The sequence below is a fragment of the Papaver somniferum genome, chromosome 11, assembly GCF_003573695.1.
Source record: "Papaver somniferum cultivar HN1 chromosome 11, ASM357369v1, whole genome shotgun sequence".
Taxonomy (NCBI): domain Eukaryota; kingdom Viridiplantae; phylum Streptophyta; class Magnoliopsida; order Ranunculales; family Papaveraceae; genus Papaver; species Papaver somniferum.
Window position 1 is genome coordinate 112,149,825 of NC_039368.1, and position 20,323 is coordinate 112,170,147.

The window sequence follows — 20,323 nt, forward strand, 5'->3', positions numbered from 1 at the left end:
GTGTCTGTCTAAGGAAGTCCTTAATACAGACAAGATGAACTTGTATTTTGAAGAAATCAAAGTTCGTGTGCTTTAATTCAAGCATAATAGGAAGACGAATGATTAGTAAGATGTTTCTTATAAGATATTCCTCTGTGACCGAAGCCTTCCCATCATTGCAGAAACTCAATTGACTATGTGAGTCTAAAGTAAATGAGCAATGAAAAAGTTTAGACATACTCGGAGAAGGCTCATACGGTAAGACAACTATACTCTTTAATGAAGTAATTTTAGCTGATTGGTGAAGTCAAAAAGAGGTCTCGGTAGACATGTAAAGTCAAAAGAGAACCTCATAGACTTAGGGAAGTCAACATAAAAATTAGTGGTCCTTTGACGAAAGGATTTTCTAAAGAGATAGTTTGTAATTATACATCGAGGGGGAATGTGACTTAAGCTCATAAAATAATAACTTGCCATGAAGGATACTCAACCTTGTTGACTGGAGATCCCAAGATCAAGGTTTATAATGACACAACTAATTGGTGGTGGGTAAAGTTAAACGCTATCAGAGAATTAATTCTCTGTCCCTTCCCTATGGTGTAGATGTGATAGTGTGACTGCATGTGAAGGATGACTTTTAATAAGTCTTAATGAGTTCTATAGTTTCAATTTAAGATTGAAGTGGGGTGTAGCAGTGAACACTCTTGATGGAACTCACCTATATGAATGAGGAAGTGGGTCGCTTCCTATGAGAATATGAGCCGATTCTCTAGAGCATTCTGAGAAACAAGACGTCCAGGGCCAAAATGGACACAACGGCGGAGCTTGGAAGCAACCTTGGAGATATCATGTGTGGTTGTTATCGCGAGTTACACCAAATGTTAGACAGTTCAAGACCTTATGGACACTGGCTAATAAGTAGTTCAGGTAACCTCTCACTAAGCAAAGGTTCAAGACCTTATGGACACCTATGCGTATTCGTGATATTTCCTGTTTTCCGTGATTTATCGTATTTTTATTCATGTGGGGGATTGTTGGAAAATTACAGTTTATGTGAATAAAATTAATAAATAAAAACGGTTTTTCCAAAAATAAAAAACACCGTCCAAATTTATCTCTTAGTTTTTTACGGGATAAGTATACCTTATATTTTTTGTATTTTGGTTAAGGTTTTATAAAAAAGAAACCATTTTTTTATTGCGGATATAGAGAGAAAACTTCTTCTTCTCCTTCTATGTTTTTGAAACAAGGGTTTAAGTAAGTTTCATGTGTTTTCCGCTGCCAAGTTCTAGATAGAATAAGGTTTGAGTATGCTCTTCAAACTTTATTGAGATTGTTGTATCTTGGAGGCAGATGTCCAGTAGGGCTATAGCATCATCCTCTTTTAGAGTGTAGAAGGGCATTCTTGTCTTAAGGACTACATGTTGAACATGCGCCTCAACCCACCATTACAAGTTTCTTCTTTCTATGGTGTTTAGCAGGATGTTCAAGACATCAACATATGACTAAGGAGAAGACACAAAAAATCAGATAAGTGCCTCTTATATTATTTAGTTGTTTGATCAATTTTAATTGTTATTCCCCAACAATATGTTCATTTCAGGAGTGTTACCGACGAAGCTCGGGTAAGCTTCCCTTTTTCTTTTTCATATTATTTATTTTCTTTTACATTGCATGAGTTTGATTGAAGTATACCGATTCACCCGTTATTGATGTTGTTAACTTTATTGATTTGACTCCGTAGTCACCCAATTTTAATGTTAACAAAGAGCATTATCGAAGCTGTGATCGTAATTGAATAAAATTTATGAAAAATGATTTGAAAAATCTCTTACTCTCCTATCATGTAACATCGATCTTATCCTCTTAAGAGTATTGATGCTTAAAGAGTGACTGTCACGAATAATTAACTTTCTGACCACAATTCAAGCTTCAGTTTCACTTTCCTCATTCGTCTGCCAAGAATTTTAACGTGAAGCTACAATTTTAGTTTATTTAATTGTTGAGCTACAATTTTAGTTTATTTGACCTACAATGATATATGTTGAGCTACAATTTTAGTTTATTTAATTGCTAATTTTGATGACATTCAAAAAATTCCAATCATATAATCACAAATATGGTTTACTAAATTTTTTATGAACACATGTTTCGGTATATGCATACATATATGATTTTATACAGACTCTACGTATAGAATGACCATCTCTACTCTCCATCTAATTGCCACAAAATCCGAAATATGGAATATGTGTACGATATAAGAACCATCATTATGTTGCAGAAAATGTAAATTATAATTTCAGTTCACTAAGGACAATGGTTAGTATAAGAACTACGACATGGAAGAGTAAATGAAGAGTAAATGAATCCTTCTAAACTTCCCTCCCTAGTCAAAATAACTAATATTTTTGGATCTATTACAACCACATAAACTATTATATTTATGAACAAAATCATTAATCAACATAATGTGTTTTCCAGCCTTTTTACTGGTATGTCATCCATCTACCATCAAACCAAAACAGCCTTATCCAATGCAAAAGTCCTGACAATACTTCATCATATTTGTTTGGAAAGAAATGGGCAATATATAAAGATTCCATATACGCAATTGAACATGTCCCGACCTTCTTACTTCATCATATTGGTTAAAGATCTTAACAACTATGAAACACCAACTAAAATATATTCCTGCATACCAACATTTACATTTACCCATCTAAACAACTAAACAAAAAAGTTAAATTTGCAAAAAATTGATGATTTTGAAATATTGAAAGTATGAAATCTCTCCAGAGATACGAAAAAGACTCGGCATCCCCAGCAATGAAAGAATGAACTCCCTAACTTTATTACATATTTTCTAATTTAATTCAATGTTCACAAACATGAAATGAGTCAGAATTAGAGATACCTACAATAGATGATTACCGGACTCAGAAGCAATGAGTTGCAAGAAATTATTTAAGAAATAATTTTCTACGGTTCACACCATTGAGAATATTTTCACGTTCCATGTCAAGAAGTTTCAAACTGCCTAAAGAGAATAAAAAAGATGGGTCTTGCTCACATGTCAAGGGCATATAAATATTTGGTAGATAAGGACTATATAAAACAAATTGATGTGTTGATTATGCTTGTAAAAATAACACCAATTGAGCTGAAATTACCACATGCCTCCTTCTTTGACCATACACTGAGACAACATTGAGTTGATTTGCTAACTTTTAGGAAGATACATAAAGATTGACCAACTTCCATGCTTCATATTGCAATTTATACATTACACGTATTAACAGAGTCGAATTGCAAGCATAATGATTAGTATGACTAACAACTAAATTTTGCAGTGTAGACAATTATTATATGGGAGATGGAGAACAAATCAAATACGCAGCATTCTAAATCGGATGTCGGATACACTGTCATTGTGACATGTAGTGGAAAACCCATGCCATGAAAACATAAAAACATATACGCAGAACAAAAAACATATGCATTCGAGTTCAAAGTGGCGATTTCTGGTGTCATATACCATCGTTGTTTACCTCCCCTACATTACCTGTAGTCGTGTTTTTTAGTAACAGTTTTTCATATTCTCTGGAAATGAAATTAATTGAGTCAGACATTACTTCTCTTCCAGCCTCCCTGGCTATCAGTGTAATGCACAAAGAAGAAAAACGGAAAGGTGATTAAATAAACACAATATAGGTTAATACTTATCCTTATAAACACTTTATTTATGGTGTACATTTCTTGTGATGATCTGCAAAAAGAAACACGATTCGAATTCAATATGCATGCGCGATGGATGACTAAAAAGTGCATGGATGAAACCAATAAATTAAATGATCTGAACAAAAAATAAATGTTATAAATGATATTTTCAGGTATAAGAAACAAAGTTCAGACGCCTACTCTTGTCATTCATAGCTTCTATTCATGTAAAGGTTTACGATTATTCATATTCACTTCGTTATGGTGGGTAAGTATACTTCCTCGACTGAATTAGTCAACCACACAAAAATAAAACATACAAATTTCTATTTTGTAAAGTCTAACTACAACATGGTAAGACTATACCTGATGAATGAGAGTTACACAACCTGATGATGATACTGAAAGATATAGAGCTTGCAAAGACGGAACCAGGAATTGCTGTTGGGGTGGGCTAATTTTTTTTTCGTGAACTTCCTATTTCATTTCTCTCAACCGTGATTAAAATAAGTGCAGCAAAATACCTAATGTGATCAAGATGCAGAATGCGTTGTGTTCCCCTAGAAACACCAAGCTTTGGATCAAATGTGTGCACCATGTAACTAACATTAGGGGGTAAATTTGTATAATGGAAATATTTTTGTTGATTTTACTAGGCGGCCGAAGGCCGCTTAATTTTCTTCGGATTTTATAAGTTTGCTTTTTCTACCCCGTTACGTAAAAAAAATTGGCCTATTTTGTATACAAATTGCATATAAAAGAAGCATGTTATTTTGACACTCAAAAATATCGAAAAATAGTAAATCCTGAGTTTTTTTCTTTTACATCCCCATAACTAAGGTGCATAATAATATTTTTATTTCTAATAAAAACGATGACAAACAGTTTCGTGAAAAGATTCATAAATTCTAGTTTGTTGAAAAAGAAAATGTTTCTAGAATCAATCAACTATTAATTAAATGAGGTTAATATAGATCTCTTATTCCTACTAAGATAACGTACATGAGACAATTATGTAATTTGAGAAACATGTCCTTACTCTCCTGTAAACTAGCCGTAACTACGTATGCTGGTGCTTTAGATATTCTTCCAAATTCCATCAAGTTTGGTTCTCTTCCGTATAGTGATGGGCTATCTTAATTGCAACCTGGGCTATTTCATATTTTGAGGCAGTTACTACAATATAAATAAGGTTTTCCTGGATTTGGGGGGTGGGGTGGGGTGGGGGAGCTTGAGATGTGGGTATTCCGAGTGGACTCCCTGGAAAGGGGAACTGGTCCTAGAAATGCAGTAAGTCGCTGAGATGGCATTCCAAAATTTTCCTAAGGAATTTTTATGGAATACATAGCACAGAAACATTCAATCAAAAATGCAACTAATAAGTAACGTGCAATGGACTAAGTACATACCACGATCAAGTATCAAAAATAACATAACTAACAACATAGAGTTCATGGTAGTACAAAACTAAATTAGGGGTTTTCCTTTTGATTATAAACCGTATGTTGCATCTCGCTTCTCTCTTCTCGGGTAAACCGTATGAGAAGGAATCAGATCATCAAAATTGTTGTTCCCGAAACGGGTAAACCTCAAATGTTTATGGAAAATGTTGGAAATTTCTTGGAGTCTAAGTTTTGGGATTCGGTTAATGGTTGATGGTAACATTGGTAAGTACGTTTTTATCTGAATACTAATTGTATTGTTTCCTTGATGTTAACGCTCTAACTAAAGAAATTCATGCACACGGAAATGTGAAAAATGCATTAATTTATTAACGTATTTTTACGTAGCCTAATTCAGAACATAAGAAAAATATTTATGAGATTCCTAAAGCTACAGTTTATTTTCTTCTCTTTCCTATAAAAATATAGAAATTATATATAGATAACAAAAAGTCTGATATTAACTCAAGAATATTAATATTAAATTAGAAATAATCAAAAGGGTGAAGGTGAAACAAATTCATGACATTATATTGAACAAAGACGTAAGGACAATCCTAGCTAATGGTAAATGTAATTGTATATGTGGATGCAGATTTCTCAATAAAACAACAATATTAACTAACAAATCCAAACTAATACGCAGCAAAAGTGATAAAGATCGAAAATGTTAATAAAGAAATATCCAAGAGTTAAGTGATATAATACCTTACATCAGCAATTGTAATTAGCGGTCCGAAAAGGTGGAGCACAAAAGATAACATAAGGACATTAATAAGATGTTTTCGAACCCCATAAAGACGGAACTATCCCAACCTTTATCAAATCATCATGGTGATTAGCTGTCATTGTTTGTTCACATATATATTTGACACCCTGGGTGCTCCTCCAAATCAGTTCAGAATTTTTATTCCTATGAGATTATTTCGCTATGGTCAACTCAGATTGCATCAAACCTAGATAAAAAAAACACGCAGTAAACTGAAAACCTAGAATTCAATACTACACATAAAATAATATCAACAAAATATATAGAAATCGTAATATCGAGTAAAAGAAGATGCCTAATGAAGTGAACACCATAATACTCAACCGAGCCTCTTGAGTATTGAATTGCCATTTTAAAAATAAGTAATTACCTTGTCGTTTAGTTGAGATAATTAGATTCATTGTTGCTTGTGATATTATGCAAACAAAAGAAACATCATTGAAACAATAATAAATAAACGAAAATGATTTGTGACTCCCATTTTCTATATCCCCATTGATCCCAAAATTAGGTGGCATCCACCTAGACAACCAACTCCTCTTTTTTTTTTTTCTTTTCTTTTTTTTGTCTCATCTTTCTTCATCCACGTACCCGCGTCTAAAACTCATTGATCTATACTCAGTTCTAATAGTCAATCAGAAAATCACTTGATTTTTTTTTTTAGTTTTTAACCATATGTGCGAGTTGGGAGATGAATTATTTGAATCCAGGGGAAAACCTTAATGAAACTATGCTCGAGGAGATCCATATTTTGCACATCTTGGGTCAAGCCTTAATTTTACTCATCTTTAATTGATTTGAAGCAAAAATTTAGGATTTGGTTTTTTTGCAGACTTTAACATCAGATGTCGTAGAGAAGATTTTGTGTTCTTCATCGTCTAGTTGAACTATGATAATTAAAGTAAAAAATAATGATAATTTTGTGAATATTAAATTATCGGAGTCTGAAACGTACTAGAGTGATCGTTGGTGAACCAAATAGTTTAGATTTTTCAACTATAATGTACATATAAACTATGTTGCACCATTGATTCATCAAATAACATTAACAAGTATGCTTCAAATGTTATCACATCATTTCCTACAGCTGATTAACATGATATGTAAATGGCTGAGAAAGGAAACTAGTGACATCCATATCACGTCATTATCTAACAATTCTAAGATTAAGAACTTCAAGTTCTATCTCCGCCTTCACTTACATCTTCTAAAATTTTAGGTTCTTCTACTATTTATCGAATTTAATTTTTGAAGGTTATAATTCTGCATAATTTTAATTTAGGAAAATTACATTATATCTAAGATACAAAGATAAATACAAAATCAATGCGGATTTAAATTTATGGAAAGTAAAAAATTGAAAAAGTCCAGGTTGTTGCCACCTAACATTGGGAGCAATGAGAATAGCAAAAGTGGGAGTCACAAATCATTTTCGATAAATAAATAAATAAAAACGAAATTGTACGCAACCATTCAAAATAAAATCAAATAAAAAGGTGGAGCAAAATTTTGAGCCATAAGAGGAAATGGAAAAAAAAGAAATCCAATATAATGAATACATAGAACGATCTTTAACCAACAGATACCGCTGCTACTGCAAAGGAAAAACAAATACGAAGAATGTCCACGTCTTCCTACATGTAACCTTAGTAGTTAGATGAGATTACGTGCCCAATATCGTTCCTACACATTCAGATTTAGCCTCCGAATAAAAGATCAAGAAATTTAATTTATTAAAGTAAGAAAAGAAAAAAAAGTAAAGTAAATCTACAAAAGAGTAATTAACAACCTTTACTTTTATCATTCTGCTGTGGATTTGTAACAGTTCTTTGCTTTCACATGTAGTGCCACTAAAACTCTGTCAAGATAACAAAAATATGACTACATAAACAATAATTCTTTAGAAACCATGTAGATGTTTCCTAGGTGGAGCACACGTGGAAATGCCAGCTCAGTCTAAAGTAAAGAGACGTGTTTTGTGTTCCGGCTGTGCTACACTCACCGTGATTTTCTCACCGAGAAATATCGAGTGAGAGAAGCTCTTGGGACCCACCACCCAGGTATTTATAGGGGTCCCAGTTTCCACGGTGAGTTCATCATTTTCCCTTGAGTTCTCAATCAATCTGAAAACTTATTTGTTGCTTATTAACTGTTGATATTAATTTCTTATATTTAATGAAATCTCATACGTCGGAACTAGATCTTGTTTAGCACCTATTCTGTGAATCCCTAAAGGCAAAATTTCATTTTTGCTTCTTTGTGACTTTCTCTGTATCTTGAGATGAAGCAAAGAAAAACCGATTTCATTTCTCCTAAAAAAAAATCCATAGTCAAATTAATAGCACCGGGGAGGTAAGTAAAATTATAATCGTTTTATTAGCAACATTAGCAGTGTGCAGGTTTCAGATTTAATCTGATTGAATTTGCAGGTTTGGTTAATAGTCCTTTCTCCACCAATGGTGGATAGACCAAAGTTGGCTAACACAGGAAGTAATGAGGAAGCTAGTGGACTCAGCCCAGCTTGGATATGTGAAATTTTGTATGCATGATGAAGAGCAAAAACAACAAAACCACCTAATCACACACTGTCGGCATCTAAATCGGACAGAATCAAGAAGGTTCGGTTAAAGATATACCGTGAAACACACCTCTATTATGTAACCAGTAAGCGACAGTGAACTTCACCATTTCGCATCCTTACTAATATCTTCAAAAGCTCTACAATTTCTCTCTTTCCAGAAACCCAAGAGATTGCAGTAGGAAGGAAACGTAACACTAAAGTCTTTCTTAACAGGACAAGAGCTAATAAGAGTTAAGAAATCCGGAGGGATAACCCATTTGAAAGACAATTCATTGAGAAAGAAACACTAAACAGTCAAGGCCACTTTACAATGCACGGGGAGATAGTTAGACGATTCTCCATCTTGAACACAAAGATAACAATGATTAACCCAATCCTTTTTCCAACCCCTCCTAACCATCATGTCTTGTGTAGAAATCTTTGCATAGCCTGCGACCCACAGGAAAAACTAACTTTCGTCGGATGCTTCGGATAAGAATTGTTAATTAAAATATAATTAGTCTTAAACAACTGAAAAATAGTCCAATCAGTATGTATAGCCCATGTATAGTCCGAATACATAAGTCGGTTTCTTGTAAAGAGTCCAATCTAACATGTCCATTAAGCTAAATATAAATACATGCCTCTACCACCCCATTAGGATACGAGAGCTTATACGACTGTTCATGGTACCAAGATCCAGAATGATCTTTACAAAACCCTAGCTTCTATTTTTTTTCTTTCAAAACCCTAACTGCTCCTCTGCTCATCATAACTTCATCTGCTTCTTCAACCTCTAGTACTATGGCTTCATCCTCATCTGTTTCCTCTACCTCTAGTACTATAGCTTCTTCTACCTCCGGCACTATGGCTTCTCATTCAAGCTTTGGCTCTCCAACTGTTTCTGCTTCTATCTCGCAAAGCATCGGTTCTCTTATGTCTAACTCTTGTTCTTCTTTGTTAGAAAAATCACCTTGCATGCCCTCTTCCACCAAAATAGTTCTCTTAGATCTAACCAACTACCTTCTATGGGAATCACAGATTATTCCTATTCTTAAATCGCAAAGGCTTATCTTGATGGATCTCATGAAATACCAGAAAAAGAGCTTGTTGACGAAGAAACTCAAGTTAAAACTCTCAATCCAGCTTATGAGAAATGGGAAGTTATTGATCAAACGATCATGTCATGGATTAACTGTTCTCTTACTGAAACTATGAAGACTGAATGTGCACGCCGTGATAACTCTCGTGACGTATGAAACTATCTTCTATATTTATTTAAGAAATTAACGGTAATGAGGATTTATCCATAAAACTTGGCTTAAATATCAAAATTACGTAGAAAAGAAATGAAAAATATCGAAATTCAACCATTAATTTAGACGTCTTACAGCTTACCTGACATCTTGATGGCATCATTTGAAGGAGGAAACAACGGCCTAAAAATAATTGCGGCCTTTGGCCGCCTACATTTACAATAACCTATATATTTGTCCCACCAAACCATAACATGAGGTACATCAAAAGTCTCGCTGTTTGACAGCGGTACAAGGTTGAGAATTAATGTTCCCAACAATTTATGTAAGTTGTGTTTGTTGGAGCGGGAGACTATATAGCATTCCTTCTGTACTGTCCAGTGTTGGCTTGCGTAATATGGTATTATTTCATTTGTGTTTTGAAGGTGAAGTGATACGTGTTTTCCAGCATTGATCTAGGTGTGGAAAAAAAATATTTTTTATCCCCCTCATTTTGAAGGTGAAGTGATGATGAGAAGCGGAAGCTTATAATGAAAATAAATTGAAATTGATAACTTGAAAAGGATAATTAATCAACCAATTTAGTTTCTTCCACCTTTTGAATAAAGGAAGAACCTAATAATGGAGATTCTTCTCAAATATCTTACAATTTCTACCCAATTAAATTGGAAACTATAAGATTATGAGAGGCATCTATTTGATACTCTAGAATTAGATGATCTAATTCCCCCTAGAGATAAAAATTAGTTTTGAAAGAAGAGAACCTCTCATTCTTCACACAATATTATAAAACCAAAAACCTTCTCATTTAGCCTTATGTCTTCTAATTTATACTAGCACCAAGGGCATACTTGGCATTTTCAAAGTAATTCTAGGATGGACTATAAATGGTGCTTCAATATCGATATGGGACATCCACAATACATCATCCTCCTCTTCTTTAAACAAATTCTCCCTTGAATTCTTCAAAGCGTATTCTCTATTTGTGCTTGAACTTCTTCCTTGCTTGAAGAAAATTCTACCTCTACACCTTCCATTATAATTACTCATCAAATGTAGCACTTTATGGTCATAGTTAAGAGCAGTGTAGTTAATCTCGGCCACCTCGTCCGAGATATCACCGGTTTTTCGGGTACCGCGAGTGGAGAGGGACGAGATTTACATATCACCGAGACGAGATTATTCCCAAAAATATCGGCCGCCTCGGTTAAAACCGTAAAATCGTCCGAAATTTCATTTTCGTGAGATAGCAAATCAAACGCGGAGAAGAATAAATATCATCATAGTAATCTCTTATGAGATAAAAAGATCACCATTCGGTGATTCTACACAAACCCATCGTATTATTTCTCTACAAACTAGCACAAAACTTCATTCGGGAGGTGCTCAATAGGTTGACAGTGAAAATTAAAATGATCAAAAGTTCGGTTGAATGAAATAGGAATCTTTGTGAGGAATCCAACGTCACGATCTGGCTAGTTATGGGTGATGGTGGACAGTGGATTAGTTTGGTGGAGCATGAGAAAGAGATCTTTCTTCCGTAACTTTTTTCTGATCGAGAGAAAGAGAACTAGGGAGAAGAGATGCAGGAAATATGGAGAGTTTTGTGAGAAGGAATATGATAGGAAGTCTTTTTTCCTTTTTTAATTTCGCGTGGATGATAGTTACAAGGTTCTGGATCTTGTATCCTCCTCTAACTTCAGTTTTTAAAGCTTTAAATTGGGCAAATATTATTAGACATATAAAATTGGGATATATGTATTATCAGGCACAAAATTGAGAACCGGTATTGCACCGATATTTGAAACCGAAATCTCCCCGGTACAATGTTATATCACTGTACCGGTCCTCGCGAGACAAACCGATATCCGATATTAACTACATTGGTTAAGAGCACCCCTAAGTAGTAATGACACACCAAGTATTCCTCCGTTTGTAAGTACATCATTCTCTCCTTCTTTGAACAAATTCTTCCACGAATTCTCCAAAGCATATTCTCCATTGGTGCTTTAACTTCTTCCTTGTTTGAAGACAATTCTACCTCTACACCTTCCAACTCAAAAAATTTCCAACTCAAAAAATTTCCCACGAAGTTCCTTATAATAGCCATACGCCTTCCCCAACTGAAACCACAAACATAATTAGTTAGTATCGATTAAAGCTTTGTATAAGTTTTACCTCTTGTTTAAATACTTACTCTTATAGCACACCGCATATCCGGAAAGGATTCCCTTATGGCCGTAATTTCTCTTTTCAAAACATCACACTCGAATTTTATCTCCTTGGAGCGTTCCTTGACTTGTTTCAAAGACCTAGAGTTGCAATTTTCGTCTAACGCCACAAAAACGATGAATACACGGTTCCGCCAAGCATACGAATTTTCATCAATGTCTTTTCCTAAATATTCAAAGTGGTTTTTGACTGTTTTCCAAGCTCTCACCATGGCGCAATCCTCTTCATCAGTATAGGTGGTAGTCATGGTGTTTCTCTTGTTTTTGCTCTTGGATGGTAATTAAATGAGAAGGAGAAGAGAAGGTTGATATGGAAGAGGTGAGATATTGGCCTCTATATATAAAATGGAGCGACCAAACTGCCTCAACCACATTTGGTTGAGTTAAATTCTCCAATAAATGCAACCAAGCGACTCTTAGAGTCGTCAATACATTATGATTAAAACCAAACGACTCCTAGAGTCGTCAGGTTGACCATATATAAGCGAACAACTTTATATGAAAAACGAGCACAATGATATGTTTGTTAGGAGTCGTTATTTTATATATTAACCATGTCACGACTCTATTGTATTTCAAAACAATCGTCTTTTTGTGTTTTTATAGAATGACGACTCCATTGTAGAAGAGTCTCTGTGTTAATTGAAATTTACAGTCGTTCATATGTCTTTCTCCAAAATTGACGACTCACAGCCAAAAATTCAAGCAATACATAGAGTCGTCTCTCTCTGATTTACAAACCATGACGACCCCTTTGAACCAATATTTGAAGCGATGCATTTTATTGAATAAGAAAAAACATACATGTTTGTAAAACACATAAATAGAAGAAAAACACATAAAATTGTTCACTACATCTCGCTAGAACACCTAAAAGAGTTTAATCATATTGGTCGAATCGCCATTCACTTTCTCAACAGAGTATAGCAGTCCTCGTGCAAAAACTCGTGGTCGTACTTGAATTCGTATTGGCTGCGATCCAATGAGTACTGCAAAAAAAATTCCTTTATGAGTTTGTGTTTTTAAATAAAAATAATTGCAGAAATTTATTTAAATGTATAATTGATTCACTAACTTACTGTATTCATTCGGGGTTCGTTGGGATTAGCCTTAGGCCAAGCTTTCAGTTCGTCTCTCAGCAATACGCACTCATTGTATATAGATTCGTACCTTTCCCTAATTTGTTGCAGCGTCCTTCTATTATGATTTACGTTTAGTGCTTTAAAGATCGTAAATACACGTTTCCACCAAGCATTTGATGTTTGATCTATGCTACTAGGGCCCCACTCCTCCTTTTCAAAGTCGTGCTTCGTGAGCGTGATGTGTGCTCTAAAAATAACAACATCTTCTTGATTGTTGAATTGAGTTGGAGCCATTTTTGGTGTTTGAAAGTGATCTCGCCAAAAGGAATTTGGAATGTGTCAACTTCAGCGTAATACCTTTCACAGATACTAGATACTGCGACCTTGTCATACGCGACCACAGAGTTCACAACTGCATTGTACAAACCAGAGTTTTCAACATAGTCTCTAACTCTTGCACATTCACCTGCTAGCGGCCATAACTTCATTTTCTAGAAAAGATGATTGGTGCCTGAAAAGACGTGTGGCATTCTTATGATCCTACAAAACATAAACAAATAAAAAATAAATAATAAATAATTAGAAAGTAAACATCAACTAATCAAATATCAAGCAAATTTGAGATTCTTACGATTGTCTCATAGATGGTATGAGCCCACGATCCAGGATATCCAAATAGAACTTGGCCGCCATCTTTAGGTTCTCCTCTAAGTTTACCACCTCTAAGAGGAGACAACATCAAATGAGTAGCGGGAATGTGTCTCGCACTGGGTGCAATATCTGTTCCATCCTTCTTAACCCTCTTTACCGGCTTCGGCTATGCATTTTTTCCTCAGCTTCTACATATTTTTTACCATCATCTTCTTCATCCTCCTTATCACCAGCATCATCCTCTCCATCCTTATCACCAGCATCATTACCTTCATCCTTATCACCAGCATCATCTCCTCCATCCTCTTCCTCCTCCTCATCACCATCATTATTACCTTTATCCCCTTCCTCCTCCTTATCACCACCATTACCATCTTCTTGTATCTCTTCTTCTTGTATCTCTTGTTCTCGGATCTCTTCTTCTTGGATCTTTTCTTCTTCCTCTTCTTCACCACTAGTGTTAGCAGAAACAACAGGAGAGTCTGATTCTGACGAATCGTAAAACTCATTACCTTTGTCTCTTGGTTCGGTTCTAGAAAATGATACCTCACTCGGCCTTCTTCCGCGTAATGGACCGACAAGTAGGTATCTATCGTGGCAGGGAGGTCTGGAAGGAGGAGTTACCATTATTTCAACCTTGTCTTTAGTTTTCTTGGCAATACAATCTAAACACAAAAAAAAAAAAAAAATTTAATAAGACATCAACTTTATGGAATCAGTTAAAGGGTCGTCAATGGGATGGTATAAACAACTAACGACTCTACATGAAAGGGTAACGACTATCATTTACACGATACCGACCCTTTCAAAAATTGGGACAGAGAGGGTGAGTTTGGTCCTTAAAGGGTCGTTATTGCTTAAAAACGAGTCATCAAAATAGTAATGACAATCCTATAATATGGATGACGACTCTAGGGGATATAGCTAAATGACGAGTCTATGGGACCTAAGATGACGACTCTATCAGTTTTTTCAACAGAAGGATGTTCGAGTTCAACCCAGAGTCGTTAACCAATAAGTAAGGGTCTCCGAACAAAAGTCGTCATCTTCAACCTAATACGGTGACGACTCTATTCTAGGGCACAGAATATTGAAGTAGCAGATCTAGGGTCGTCATATTCATCCTAACAGGTTAACGACTTTTCATGAAAACAACATGCAAACTAAGACTCGTTAGGGTATTGATTGTCGATACTAACGACTTTCACTCTGTAACTTCTAATTTTCAGTTACCAATCTCGATTACACAATCAAAACACAACCAAAATATCGAATAGGAGGTGGGTTTAAGTTCACATACCTTCTAATTGGAGCCATTTTCTTTTTGGGTTTCGATTCTTTAGCTTCAGGAATTCTTCTCACATACACCTTTGCTTTTACCGTATCTACAAGATTAGGGATTTGAAGTGCTTTGCGAGCGGTCTGCTTTGTTTTAGCCATGTTTGTAGAAGAAGTTAAACGTCGATTAAAGTTTTATCATCGACGATTACGCAATGAATCGGTTGAAGAATATTTTTATTCGCGGTGGAGTCGTTAATGGTGGTGGTGGAGAAGATAAAGGGAGGAGAGGAAGAAGAAGATGAAAAAAAACAGAAAATGATTTTCTCTTTTGTTTAGATTAGGGTATATAGATTGGAGGTCTTAATTAGGATAGTTAATTAGTGAAACTTATTTTTAATTACTAAAGGGTAAAGTAGTATTTTCATCTTCTGATTTATACACCCATGAAAAATTTGGGGGGCAAATAAAAATTCAAGGCCCGATTAAAATCCATGGCCCCCAATTTAGCGAGGATTAATATGAACCCAAAACAAAAAATCAGTTCATACAAATTGGTATTTTAGAGCTACCAAAGGAACTTCATTGCATCCCGTTTCAAAATCGGTCTGTTCAATTATATAGAATTAGACATAAAGGACACAAGAGACCTAACTAAGATATTACATGTTTCCAAGTCTTTTTAGGAACAGGCCTAGTCTTCGCCCAAACAAAATCTAGTAAACTCCAAAATACAATACAAACATTCAAACCTGATGAAAAACTATTACAATTTCATAAAACATAATTTTTCCTTTCGTTTATCGACTAAGTAAAACAACATATATTACATTACTTGCCGGAAAAGACTTACTGTATTATCACACTCATACGTTGTAGATGATGGCAAAGCAAGGAAGCACGGCTCTAGGATTGAAAACCAGCAACTCTTCTTCATCTATTGCACCACCACAGCCTCCTCCAAGGACCGAGTCAAACCCAGCTAACTCACCTTTCTCAAGAATTCCTCCACCACCACCAGCTTCCCCGATTCGACCCGCTATAACACGGCAAACTAGCATAACGCGCTTGATGTTCATGAACGCAAACTCCTTCTCAAGCTCTTCAGGAAACGAAACGTGCGCTCTCGAGCTACTCGAGACGGTCGAAATTCCGTCCATCTTTGGTGAAAATCCAGACCGTATGATCCCACATACATTGCAATACTGCTGCGAACAGATACTAGATTTCCCGTTCTGTCCTAAATTGCAAATGAATGTCGAACAATGAAATCGTAGCAATTCATTTCCATCAGCAATACATCTTTCATCCCTTCTCCGATTCCCACCACTTCTTCTGGATTCCTTCGATTTCACCACTTCCCTGTATTCCTCAAATCTCGAAAGTATCTTCGAACTATTATGGATTTTGAGAATTCTGTCTATAGTCGGCGGGTTCTTAATCGGACTATTCCAACCGGTTTTGAATATGATCGTCACGATATTCTTACTGGAATCATCATCATGTAGCTCCGTAACCGCGTGCTTAATCGACTGATGCTGTTCGACTAGCTGAGGTTTCTGAAATATCTCACCACATGTTGGACAAGGAAATATATCGTTTCGCAACGGAAACGATCTGTGATCAATCAGTGAGAACTCAGAATCTAATGACATTGCAATTGATGATGACCACGGCGTTCTTCTTTTCCGTGTTGGTGACTTCGATAAGACGGCATTACGTGTAGGAGGACGAGGCTGCGTTGTAACCGATGCTGATGTTGATAATGATGACGGCGAAATTGTTCTATCATGATTAACGTGTTTCCTGAAAGTGAAGATTTTCTTGATGAAACACCAAGACGAAGAAAGTGATTTACGAGGTTTATTATTATTATTACTGGATTTACGAGCAGAATAAGATGAAAGTGGAGAGAAATACGGGTTTATTTTTTGTTTCTTGTTCGATGATGAATTTTGAAGTTGATGATCATGATCATGATTATCAGTTACGAAGAAGAAACAACCTAGATGGAAGAGGAGGAGGACAAGTAAAGAAGAGAAGAAAGTGGTGAATGATTTGATTGGAGAAGAAGAAGTAGACATGTTGTTGGGGGGTTAACTAAACTGCAGCAGCCATGGAGGAACAAAGGATGGACTGACTACCAGTTAGTTGGTGATGAAGAAAGTTAAAAAAAGCAGGAAAGAGGGGGAGGAGAGACATGGAATGATGATGAGAGAAGAATGAAAAGAAAGATGAAAAGAAGGAAAAGAGGATCGAGATTGGTGGGGGGACGTGGTAGAGAGGAGAAAGAATAAATTTTGTGTCTGCGGAGATTTATGAAGAAGAGTCGGTGGATGCCAAATCTTACTGTCTATTCATTTCTCACTGCTTTAACTTCCGATTTATCGTCTCTCTGTCGTATGATGTACAAATTCTTTACATTACACGTCCTTGATCTCTGCATAGACAGGTAGACCGCGCGTCCTCGGTTGGTTTCCTTGAATTCAAAAATTTTCTTAAATTATACTCTAAATATTAAAGTTCGATGAAGTTTTATTGTGGAATCCAAACTATTCCAAGCGTGGAAAAACCATGAAATGTCAAGTCTAATGGCTTCCAATTGGGGTCTTCCACAGAAAATCCAAGGAAGGTTCCACGGTTTCGTGAAAGGGTTCGTGGAATCCAGCTGAACTCCAATAAGAATAGCGTTAAACGCAATTAAGAATTGAGCTAAAAAAACGCAATTAAGAATTGCTTTTGTTTTATCCGTAGATTTAAAATGAGTTGTTGAAATCTAACGGCTGAAAAAAAAACTCCATTCTAATAGCGTTTCTACTATTCCACCATTACACTTGCGCTTCCATCCACAGTTCCAAGTGCTGAGGTGGCGTGGAAGATGGAAGATGGATGGATTTCACCATAAAACTTGCTCTTAGAGTATATATTCTCCGTGGAATATATTTAAGTTTTAGATTGGATTAATTATCTCTCACTAATTACAAAGATAATAAATGTTATGTTGTGATTTCAAAGAGCGGTAAAACACTGAGGATTTATGAAAAATAGTTAAATCCTCATTTATTATTGAACACAAAAAACCATAGAACATCATCTAAAATGGAATGAAACTATTTTATTTTGATAAATTTGCATGAAAGATACTGCTAGTGAGTTATACGTGTGTTGTATCGCATGCTGTATTCGGTCAAATTTTGGAAGGAAAAGGGAATCACAACTCGACACACTTAATCCTTGATTTGGCGTAATAATGCACGAAATATGACTAACCAGGCATCCTCTGATGTAGCTGAATGTAAAAATGTGGATTTTAACATTTGTTATTAACTTTTCGATTTGAGAATCGCAAACGATCCGATGCTTCTCATATTCCATTCCATTGTGGAGGCCGAGTTCAAACCTTTGTAATAGCTATCCTAACTTAGTGAATTTAAGAGTTCCAGGGACCATTGTAAATTACAGTTTCCTGTTTTTCTGATACTTCTAATAGTATTATTTTCATGATTCAGCGAGTAGTCGAGGAGACGTGATACTATTTGTTGTTTATATCTCTAATTATCTAAAAAATTTAAAGGGGGACTCATATCATTTCATAATTGCGACGTTAATTCTTTTTCCAAAACCTTAATAATAATGAATTTGAAGCTAACATTTAAGCAATATGACTTCACTACAATGCTCCATGTTCCTGCAAAATGAACACATACAACACAATCAATCGGTCATTACGAAAATCAGTCGTCAAAATTGACTGATGGAATTATAATTAGAATGGATTAGTATTCTGTAGGAATGTGGAACACATTACTAGGAAAACAAAACAAATTCAAAATCATTTGAGTTTTAGAAAAAAAATATTTCCACTGAATAATATGAGAATAATCCTGCTAACGGATTCTTAGCCGTCTAAAAAATGGTTAAAAATTTGCTAACTCCTCCGAGAAACTACGTGGTGACATATGTGCACGCTTATTTTACACATGAGGTAGCATGTATATGTCGACATTACATGCAAAGACTAGAAAAGATAAGATAAGATAAGAGTTGATATGTTAGAAGACTAGAAAAGAACCGGAGACGACAATGATTGACCCTGTCCAATAAACGAACAATTAATCATTTATTTTTACAAAGAACAAGAACTTGACACATACTTAAAAACATCTAGTAATTCGAACACCACGCTATTAAGATAGTTATGAGAGGTAATCGGGTAAGTGTATTTAGATTTAGGGCATTCTAGAGATATTTCAAATCTCTTGTTAATCCACAGAGAGTTTTCGAAAATCCTTCAAACTGTATGTTATTGGATAGTGATTTAGGTTTTCGTAATTTCCATTTATTAGATTTAGAATTTAAAACTAAGAATATGAAATTGTGGAATTCTAAAAAAATTTACGTTAAAACATGCGGTAAAAAGCTTGTAATCAACCGGTTATAGATTTTTTCTTGTTGAAATTGGATAATAGATAGCTATACCTCATCTGCCATTCGCTTCCAACTCGTTTTCATTATATGAATGACACTAGTCCAATCCATCACTTTCTTCTCATTATAAAAGGAAGAGTTCCACTTTTCATTCTTTCCCCTGTTTGATAATAATGGTGATCGATACATTCAAAATTGCTAACAGGGGTGTCAGATTAAGTCGGGATGTACCAAATTTAAGATAAGACAAAACAGGTTTTTATATAGGACAAAATAAGTTTGCCTTAGCTTGGTACACCCTAAATCTAGCATCCCATTAGCAGCCTTCGATATATTGATGAAAAACCGAGAACGCACGCATTATCTCACGAGATAATACAAAACGCATCATCATGAACGTTTTATCTTGTCCTCGTGGGGGCTTCATCATCTTGTTTTGTCCCTCACAAAATTATCCATGTTTCTTCTCTGTCTCCCCTCTTTACCAAATTCAGTTTGTTTAATTTACCACAAATTAACCTTTCCGTCATTCCAACATAATAATGCGTGGATTTTTGTTACGTCTAGCATTAACGAACTGTAAACATTATCATTGTGGGGGTTGAGATTTTCACTCAGAACTTGTATGAGCCGATTATATTGCGACGACCAAAGCTAAGTTATGGATAACACAATGAGTTGTCGTCCGAGTCAGGTGTTGCGGTCTAGAGTCGTCTAGACTGTGGAAGCCGACCAAAAATCGTCTTTAGAGATTTCTTTAACGACATGCAGAACGTTCACTTTGTTGCCTTCTCGTACTCGGATATGTACGAGCGCCAGCAAAACGGCCGCCCTCCTTGTTAACCTAAAAAGACCGTACCAACAGCATACGTGGCCGCTTTGTTTGAAATGGATCCACTGAAAGTCAGAGTTGGACATTAAAAGGAA

At 35.4% G+C, this 20,323-nt stretch overlaps 1 protein-coding gene across 1 annotated transcript; it reads right to left on the reverse strand.

Annotated features, from left to right (window-relative positions):
• Positions 1-15,528: 15,528 nt before the first annotated feature.
• Positions 15,529-17,287, reverse strand: LOC113322651. The gene has a single exon (XM_026570780.1). The coding sequence runs from the start codon at positions 17,050-17,052 to the stop codon at positions 15,835-15,837; it is 1,218 nt and encodes a 405-aa protein (XP_026426565.1). The 5' UTR covers positions 17,053-17,287; the 3' UTR covers positions 15,529-15,834.
• Positions 17,288-20,323: the final 3,036 nt, after the last annotated feature.